The sequence below is a fragment of the Coenobita brevimanus genome, chromosome 43 (genome assembly GCF_032717465.1).
Source record: "Coenobita brevimanus isolate Jiangsu-jjx chromosome 43, ASM3271746v2, whole genome shotgun sequence".
Lineage (NCBI taxonomy): Eukaryota > Metazoa > Arthropoda > Malacostraca > Decapoda > Coenobitidae > Coenobita > Coenobita brevimanus.
The window spans coordinates 909,495-920,000 of NC_136996.1; the positions used below are offsets into that span (position 1 = coordinate 909,495).

General features: G+C 45.6%; 1 protein-coding gene across 1 annotated transcript in view; it reads left to right on the top strand.

Moving 5' to 3' along the window:
• The first annotated feature begins 1,201 nt into the window (after positions 1-1,201).
• The window catches only part of LOC145397729 (uncharacterized), a 19,872-nt gene continuing 10,567 nt past the window's right edge, over positions 1,202-10,506 (top strand). Inside the window, exons 1-3 of the mRNA XM_080270746.1 lie at positions 1,202-1,248; positions 6,319-6,513; positions 7,815-7,943. Of these exons, the coding sequence (XP_080126872.1) occupies positions 6,331-6,513; positions 7,815-7,943 (312 nt within the window). The 5' untranslated portion in view covers positions 1,202-1,248; positions 6,319-6,330. The remainder of the gene's footprint in view (positions 1,249-6,318; positions 6,514-7,814; positions 7,944-10,506) is intronic.

The window sequence follows — 10,506 nt, forward strand, 5'->3', positions numbered from 1 at the left end:
ACTTGGCCCAGATTTTTTTTCCCTCTGCAGTTTATATCCAGTAGTTCAATAGCACAGTAAGACAGCTCTGTGGATCAACATAACTACTCGTACTTTCCACAGCACTTTTTCGTAACCAGAACCACACACTATCCTTCACTTTACGTTACAGCTAAGCATTCACGATGGAGAGAGGGTAATTTGAGGCCATTTTAGAGTAAACAGGGTAATAGTTAAAATGAACAGAGTATAGGTTCATATCTGTCAACACTCTAATTTCCTCTACTCCTTTGTCAGGTCAAATACACAGTTATATTTTCATTTACATGCGTGAAACTGAAAGATAAATTAATGTTGATAAAGAGTTATTATTTTCGTATATATATTCAGTCCCAGTGCTTTCAAAATCAAGCGATCCTACCTCGTTCAGAATCAAATCCTTTATAGATTAGAGGACTATATATAATCCTTTATTAGTAGATGGATGTGAACCCAGTGAACTGCAGGCTTAAGTTGCCCTTCCCCTGCAGCTCACCATCCTCCTTTCAGGGCACAGGATGGGAGTTGAGGGACGTTTGTATAACCAGGCAGAGGAGCCACCCAGTTATATCGGTGCCATCACCTGAAGGCGTCCCTCTCCAGCATCTTTCCGTCAGTGGTATAGTCGAGTGATAGTTATGTAACAATATAAAAGTGGATTACAGAACAGTGAGCATTTGATGTCCATTACGTGATGATATTGTAAACCTGTAACCACGTTCAAAAAATCCACATAATCCGAGGTGTTTGTAGTAGTGGCGTAGGTTGAGATTAGGTGAGATTACAGTAGGTTAGGGTTAGTTTAGGTTAGGTTAGTTTGGTTTAGGTTAGGTTAAGGTTAGTTTATACCTATTTAAGTTTAGGCAAGGTTAGGTTAGGTGCCATATCCCTACCGCTTAATAAGTCAGCAAAATCCGAGGCGTTTGCATCGCTGGCGTGGGTCAGGTTAGATTAGGTTAGGGTAAGTTTAGGTGAAGTTAGGTTAGGTTAGGATAAGCTTCATGTCTATTACGTTTAACAAGTCCGAAGAATCTGAGGTGTATGCAGTGGTGACGTGGGTTGCGTTGCGAGGGTGTGGGATCAAAGGTTGCTAGTGGTGGCGGGGATCATGACGACTCAGCACCCCCTCCATCACCACTAGTATATCACCCAGCAGCACTCACTGCCACACTCACGCCCGGCACCTCACCCCACGCACACGTAATCCTCACCTTTCCCGCCAAAATTTACGTAAGTTTCTGTTATATGTATCTTAATATCTCAGTGAGGTGGCGTGTTGAGAAGGGAGAATCATTATCCGAACATTTGGGAAACCTGTTTAGTGGGACGAGACAACAACTTCAGTCCCTTTTGGACCCCTTTCAGGTACGTCTTTTCAAAATTTGGGTATGATTCCACGCTTTCGGATGCTTTTTGGTTGCACTTGATGTCCTTGTTCGCCACCGTTCATCACTGATTTAGGACCCCAAGATTTACGTAAGCCACTATAGCCTAACTCCGGGTCCCTACGTTCCTGGTGGTACAGAAATAAATAAGGACTGGATGATGGAACTGACGCATGTACACTTTTCGGTCCCAATCGATGGCTATTTAACTGCTGTTCATATGCGGGTACAACTGCTTTTCGCCAAGAGAGAGCTGACACGGAAAAGTTGCCAGAGAATGTAGCCAAGAGACAGCTGACGGGGAAAAGTTGCCAGAGAATGTAGCCAAGAGACAGCTGACAGGGAGAAGCTAGCAGGAAAGCCGATCGTGTGACAGGAAGTGCTGTAAATGGAGAAAATGGATTAGTCTATAACCGCTCAGTGACTTCATTTGAAAAGGACAGGCTTGCAGACTCTCGGCCTTGAGTTGCTTCTTGTTTGTGCTGAAAGATACTGGACCGTATTTGGATTAACACTTGAGACTTCGTAGCACCTCTTCCTATTCGATTTCCTTTGCATATCACACCTTAACATTCTACTGTATGTTATTTATATAGCTTTAATAACGCCATAGCTTGCATCTGTAGCACACACGAGGATATTGAGATGTGAAGTGCCGAATAAGTCGCTAAGAAAGATGTGTTACGAAATCTGCAGACGTCACAACCTGATATATCTCCTGATGACTAAATCTTAGATACGCTAGAATTTATAAACGATGTCATCGGGCTGAAAGGATTACTCGTTGATGGCACAGAACTCTCACGACCTGCATGGATATCGGTCTGCTCCCAAACACCTCTTCCTAAGCGATTCATTACTGTCGTCCTTTGCGTTGCTAAGTAATTCTATTTTCGCCATACTCTACATAAGTAAGGTACAAAATGGTATTAACTAACCAGATCCAAAAATAAATCGCTGAGGAAGAGTGCTAGGGAGCGTCTTTGCTAAACTATTTTTTTTTTTAGCAAGGAAGAAGGAACCAAAGGCCAGAATAAGGTCAGAGTTAACAAAATCAAAATTATCCTCAAGAACAAGAAGAGGACACACGCAGCATCTTAAAACACTGAGGCGGGGTCTGTTCTGTTTTCGATATATTCCTGTCTTCTGCTTACGATTATATTCAACGTAATATGGGTTTTCGGACTTACGGGGTCAGGGATTCGTAAAACACTATTGCACGTTTCTTCTGTCCTCCCAAAGATCCGTGACGCCCACTTTTCAGCTTAGTAGGTGGCAAAGTGTACTCAGACAGGAGCGTAAATTTTAGCAGTAACCAAGGAGATCCGTTCCTACTTTCCCACTAACGAATACGACCCTTATTTTTATACATGTGGAGTTGGTATTTAGCAGGACTATAATCGTTTTTTTTTTCACCTGACGGAACTGGCCCACTCCCACACTTTGAATAATTAGTAACAGGTGCACGGAACTCGGTAAGTCTTAATTACGAAACAGGTGAGCCTTGGTTACTATACTACGTTTACTCTAACTTGGCCTAAAACTGCCATCTCTCCCATCCTGAAATCTGAACAGTAACTATGAATTAAAACTAAGACAATGGTGTTAGCGGCGAAAAAGGAAAGGATGCTGAGCCGTAGTGTTGTCTTTTTCTGTCACTGAGCTACGTGAAATAAGTTGTAAAAGTACAGGCCAAGTTAGAGGAGAAACAGTACAGTCAGCTCAACCCTCCAATCTGACTGCACCTGACCATCAACTGAGCTGAAAGGGGTTAGAGATCTCCGTCAGGCTAGAAAAATCACGCTATAGTAGTCGTTTGCAATTGACAGCCACAAGTACTAACCATTTTGTAAACATAAATAAGGTGACATTTTGAAATACAGAGCCGGAATTCACTAGGACTTGCAAGACATTCTCTGTCGCAACCAGGCCATGTTTTCGTCGTGAGAACAAGGAAAACCCAGCGTAAAAACCTTCGCAAAAAAATGAATCCGATTACGAGGGACTTTGATGTATTTTGTTTTTTCTCCAAGATGAACGAGATATATGGTTAAGATTCTGCACCCTCCCTACCTTGTCCTTCCTACAGATTATGTTATTATTGGGAATGGATCATAAGGTGGTCTGTTTATCTCAGCGCTGTTACATTTTCTTGATGATGTCGCTCCCTGAGGTCAAATTTCAGTCCCGGGTGGTGATAAGGATGATAACCAAACGGAATATCATGTTGTGCCGGTGATAGCCTGCCTGTCCTCCTCTCCTTGCCTCCTTGCCTGCCTATCTGTCTGCCTGCCCGCCTATCAGTCCGCCTACCTGCCCAACTTTCTGCCTCTCAGCTTGCCTATTTGTCTGTTTCCTTTCCTCCCTCCCAACTTCTCTTCTTCCCTGCCTGCCTGTCTCCCTCCCTTTCCACCTACCTGCCTACCTCCCTGCTTCCCTTCCTACTTCTCTCCCACCCTACATGCTTGTCTGTCTGCCCTCAGTGCCTGCCTCCTCCCTCCCCCCTCCCGCCCTGCCCGCCACCCTGTTCTCTATACCTATCTCTTCCCTCCCCTGCCTCCCCCTCTCCCAACCTACCTGCCCTAATTGCTTGCCTACATCCCTGCCTGCCTGCCTCTCTGCCTACCTCCTTATCTGCCAAGCTTAGTTGTTGCTACCCTAATCTGTCGCGTCACCACCAGATACTAACCGAAGCCTCAAGCCATCATTTGTATGCCACGTGAGCAGAGCAATGAATGACTCCGCGTCTTTAATTAAGTATTTATGTTGATGATCTCAGAGTAGAGCATCACACCACTCAGAATGCTGTGGTTGAAGGTGTTTGCATACTCTGCCCTGCCGATATCGTAGTTTTAGTAGTGGCTGCAAACACAAGCTCATCTCAACGTGAACCTCGTGAACTGCAGGCCAAAGTTGCCCTTCCTGCGCAATCCACCATCCTCCTTCGGGGACAGGGAGGGAACTGGGGAATATTTGTATAACCGGGCAGCTCCACCTCCTGATCATATCGGTGCCACTACATGAAGGCGTCCCTCTCCAGCAGTTATGGCACAATGGCAGTTCATATTCTTGATGGTATAAGAGGCTTCGCGGCAACTATACCTAAGCGATTTATTTTGCATATTGCACCTTTTCGTCTTCTAGTATGGCTTTGAGAGAGAGAGAGAGAGAGAGAGAAAAGAAAACCTATGTTGGTACTGAAGTCTATAAATAACACGAGGAAGAATATTAAGGTGCAGTACAGAATAAATAGATGAGAAACTAGTGCTACGAAGCTTACATTGCTACCTGATACACCACATACCGGTACCCCTGCCCTCAATTTGCCTTTGCTTGGACGAATTGAGTTGGACGCGCCTCAGCACGAGTCACTAAGATGCCCTCAAGACGACCCCCTTATCAGAGTGGATGGCGACACACACACACACACACACACACACACACACACACACACACACACACACCGCTCGCTGGTGCAGTGGTAACGCTCTCGCTTGCCAACTGGTGGACGGGAGTTCGCGCCTCGCTCAGGTTGCGAAAAGTTTCACTAACGAAGTGGGTGGTTACTGTCCCCCTGGAGCAAGGGGACGGGTGTGTGGGTGTGTGAAGGTCACAGCCTTGCCCTTAGATCGGACTATATGAGCTCTCAGCTCCCTTCCGGGAGGGTAAAAGCTGACGATCACGACCATCACGACCATCAAGTGATCCTGACCGACCCGGTGAATTACACAAACCTGGTATTGTGTACGTGACATCTCAAACATATTGCCCTGCTTCCATACGTTCAATGTGTACCTGATGTTTATTGCACTTTTATCCCATTCAGCCACAACTTCTCATTTATATTAATTAATTAATTTATTTATTCACTCATTCTGGACTTTACTAAAACAAATAAAACCGTCTGGTGATGTGGAGAGAATTGAGAATGAGAGACTGACTTTGATGGAGAGGATGGAGAATGAGACACTGACTAGGAGAGTGTGTGTGAGTGCGGTGGAGGGGGGAGATGGGGAGAGGCAAGCCAGGGATTAGGTGGAGTGATGGCGTGGCGAGATATGACAGAGGGGGGTGTGAGTTGGAGGGAGGGCAGACAAATAGCAGGCGACAGGGAGACGTGGAAGCGATTTGTGTGGCTACCCCTTTTGGGATTAAGGCGTCTGGCTAAAGAGAGATAGATAGAGAGTTTGACAGATAGATAAACAGACAGATGGATGGACAGACAGACAGAAAAAAATAGAGATGAAGGAGCTGGTTGTAGGTCCGTGGTACTCAGGATGGATGGAGGAGATGTGAAAAGTTTGCGATGAACTTGAAACAACTCCAAATTATTATTGTAGATTATGAGTGGTGTCTTTATTGTTTCCATGGCAACAACTTGACGCTAGCCGTAATGAAAGAGAGAGAGAGAGAGAGAGTTAAATTCAAGAACCACTCATTTCGAGATGCCTGGACACACTGCGTTTAAAGAGACCCATACTGCATATTTAGCACCAACCGTACCCTAACCACGCTCCTCAATACCCTCATTCCAGCCTCTCTTCTCTCATTCCAGCCTATCTACCCTCATTCCAGCCTCTCTACCCTCATTCCAGCCTCTCTACTCTCATTCCAGCCTCTCTACTCTCATTCCAGCCTCTCTACTCTCATTCCAGCCTCTCTACCCTCATTCCAGCCTCTCTACTCTCATTCCAGCCTCTCTACCCTCATTCCAGCCTCTCTACCCTCATTCCAGCCTCTCTACCCTCATTCCAGCCTCTCTACTCTCATTTCAGCCTCTTTACCCTCATTCCAGCCTCTCTACCCTCATTCCAGCCTCTCTTCTCTCATTCCAGCCTCTCTACCCTCATTCCAGCCTCTCTACCCTCATTCCAGCCTCTTTACCCTCATTCCAGCCTCTCTTCTCTCATTCCAGCGCCAATACATAATGAGTGAGACGCAGACGAGGACGGTACCGCCGCAGACCCCCCGGCTCGCGCTCGGGGACCTGCGCTCGGTGCAGTGGGTAGCGTCGCAGCCCGGCGTGAGGAGCACCTACGACTTGACCAAAGTGCGTTACGTCGCCCTCAAGAAGGCAGCTGTGATTGGATGGATCATTGCATTCTACGAGGTAATGGACAAGTCTGTGTTGTTGTTAGTCAGCTATGGAGTAGTAGTAGTAGTACTAATGATGATGATGATCGTGGTGGTGGTGGTAGAAGTAGAGGTAATAGTAGTGGTGGTGGTGGTGGTGATAGATGCAGTTGTTGTTGTAATCCCATGTTCATCTGAAACGTGAACCCAATGGACTGCAGGCTGAAGTTGCCTCAAGCGGCCCAACATCCTCATTTGGGGTGATGGGATGGTAGCTGAGGGACGTTTGTACAACAGGGCATTAGAGTCACCCGGCAATATCGCTGCCACCACGTGAAGGCGTCCCTCTCCACCACACGTAATTCAAATATGAGTCTTCTGTGTAAAGGCTGTTCAAGTCTGTGTACCAGGGACCTTTGCACTGAACTGTACATTATAGGAACCCACAAATTAAAAAAATATCCAATTTCAATGTGCTTAACCTTGTAGATAGTGGGTACATGGATAAGTGGGAGGGCGGATGGATGGATAGGTGGGTAGATGGTTGGATAAGTGGATGGGAGAATGAACAGGATGATGAGTGAATGAACAGATGGGTGGATGGATAGTGGATGGGTGGACAGGTAGGCGGGTGGATAGTTCGGTGGGTAGGTAGGTAAGCAGATGGGTGGGTGGATGGATAAGTGGGTATGTGAGTAGGGGGTAGATGGGTAGGTGTGTAAATGGGTGGTTGGATAGGTGGGTAAGTGGTAAGTGGGGAGTGGCCGTTGCTTACTGTATTCTGCAATGTAAGGATGCGTTCACAATGGGGTCAGAATAGGACATATACTAAGGCAAAGTGCTCGAACGCATAGGTGGCATGAAAACTAGGGAAAAAGAAAAAAAACTTCTCATGAGGCCAAGTTTCACAGTCTCAAATGTAAGCCCGTATTCTCGTTGGTTAAGTAAGCTCCCTCACAGCTCTTCCAAGGCGATTTATTTTGTTGATTACCCCTTCATGTTTCTTCTTTGTCATTTCTGTAATTAAAAAACCAGCATACTCGGGATCAATAACAAAAAAATTTACATTAATAATCCATATCCAAAATAAAATCAGTAAGGAAGAGGTGCTAGGGAGCTTCCTTTGCCGACAAGAATACGAATCACAATGCAGGTGACAGGTGAGAAAAAGAGTGTTCAGAATGTGATCCAGTGAAACAGTATGTTCTTTGTCCTATCTCTACCTACACGATCAAACAATATGTGTATCGAAAAAATCAATTCCTGTTTCACTGTAAATGCGCCCTAACCCTGCACCTTAATACAGAATTTGATTTTAACTTTCGAATGTTTGCACAGATGTCAGTGGTGTGGTGGTGGACGTTCCTACACAACCTACCGTGGCCACAGCTTGCCCTCTCCCTGCTGGACAAAGTGGACGCTCAGGCCGTGCGCTTCCTCGACTACTCTCAGCAGAAACTGGAGTGGGTTAGTGAGCAGATACAGAAGCTGCGGCCTACGATTAGACGCTACTTAGACCAGACGGGACTAACGCAAACTGCCACTGCCAACAGACGTCAGTAGGATGAGGTGTTGGGGTGGGTGGCGAGGAAAAGTGTTAAGGGGTGTCACATGCGACGTTCTTCTGGCAACTTTTCTCAAGCAACTCGACCTGTCATGAAAAGTTTCTAACAATACCGCTCGTGTGACACCGCCTTGACAACATACACTCGTGTCAACTCGTCTCCTCAACCCTGCCACCGTAAGGCCACGCCACTCTGAGGTGGGAATTAGGCATATTCTTACGCAAATTATCCATCTGTGTCGGTCGGGGTAAATATTGAAATAAAAACTTTTCATTCACTGGGCCACGTTCTAGGTGGACTGCTGCTGACCAGATGCACTACTGTTAACTCTTGCTCCCTGGGTGACGTCCTCGTGTGTAAACACTTTTCTCAGTACCAGACGTCATGCAGGTGACAATGAGAAGTGAAATGCCCAGAACCTGATCCCAAAAGGACGTGTTCTTATTCCATCTCTTACCCCAACCTACACACCAGGACAATTTCCGTCAAAATATGTTCGCTTCCGCCCTCACTGTGGCAAGCCCTTGCACTCACCACTGACTCACCGCTTACCACACCCATGCCTTGTTGCAGTGTCTGGTTTTATGTCTGAAGTTTGTTTGTATTTGTGCATACAAATAAGTCCTGTCTGTTTCCATTTTCAGTATGAGCTTATTGTGTGTGGCCTGTAAATATGGGAAAGCTTTGTGGAAAAAGACAGGGAGATATTCAGTACAGACAGTCCTCGGTATATGGCTGGAATATCACACATTTCGCCTCACACTTGGTACTGTAAATGGAAGGACTGGCATATCAGTTTTGTAGAGGGCAGTTGAACTTTCGTAAACCATCTGTTTGTAGTTTACTGTTGGTTTGACAGCATCAAAGGCTATATAGAAAAAAGACTACATTTAACGAGAACTTACAGTAATTTTATCATATGTCTGATTCTCAGTATACACTAGACAGTCCCTTCCCTGAGGCCCACCAGTCCTCCCAGGCACCATCAGCAAACTGTGCCACTGTGCTTACACTGCACGTAGCAGAGGTGCTACTAACCTCCGCTCTCCTTTACATACAGCACTTATTAAGACTGGTGGTTCTCATACAGTACAGCGTATTGGCAACAGCAAGGGTGTGGGTTTTCTGGCATGTCGGTGGCTTATGGTAGAAGACTGACACTTACAACGACACTAGATTACACACTTGATCACACTACCATTTCCCTTGATGCAGTCCAACGATAACAGTATTACCAGGGATCGTACTGACAAAAGATCATAATTAATTTCACGATGAACAAGTCTGTACCACCTAGCTGTAAACACAAATCGTTCCACTGGTATTATAACTTCAATATTCACTCTGATTTGATTGTAAAGTGCTTGGTTGCGTATGAGACAAAACAAACGTATACATAAGCACTTTCTTTACACGATCCCTCATCCGTATAGTGACTACCTGACCACACGTCTACACCTGAGGGATCTCCATTAACTGCCATTACCTTTATGTTCATTACCTAGGCAACCTGATATCAATATTAGCATTATTACCTTGATCCCTTCACTCCGAGGACGTCATTTTTACTCTAGTCATGCCCAGGAAGAGGTTGGCAACAGGAAAGGTGCACAGCCATTCAAAATCTTGCCCAAATACCTTGCTGGTGGCGATTTGTTCAGTTCAAGAAATTTCTCCTGAGTAAAATGTCTAAAAATAACAGGAATATGTATATAAAAAAGGCGTCATCGCAGTGAAGGGGTTCCATAATTCATGTCAATGCTGTAGGTTCGAATGCACATCTTTAATTCAATGGTATTTGTGTCAGCACTTTGCATCTCAATAAAGTCCTGTTTTACTGCCATTCATGTGTATTTTCTGAGCGTGGCAACCTCACTGACTCACTCACTCATTCCCCACACTCACTCACTCACATTTCCCACACACGCTCATTCCCCACACTCACTCACTCATTCCCCACACACACCTTCACTCACTCACTTCCACACACACTCTCATTCACTCATTTCCCACACACTCACTTCCTCCCTCCCTCCCTCACTCACTAAATTACTCCCCACACACACTCCCTCACTCTCATTCCCCACACTCACTTACTCCTTCCCTCACCCACTCACAAAATTACTCCCCCCACACACTCACTCACTCACTCTCTCATTCCCCACACTCACTCACTCACTCCCAACACTCACACCCTCACTCCCACACTCCAAGACACATCCTCACTCACCTCACTCCCACACACACCCACACTCACTCTCATTTCCCACACACTCATTTCCACACTCACTCTTTCTTCAGCTTATCTTCTCAGCTTCTCCCTCTCTCTTTGCAAGCAGTATCAAAGGTACACTCTGCATCAGTGTATTTTGAAGGTGTGGATGTGTGTAATGAAATGAAGCTTGATCAAGGAATGTTGCGCTTGTGTAAATCAATTGCTCAGAATGGACTCTCTTTCTTAGCGA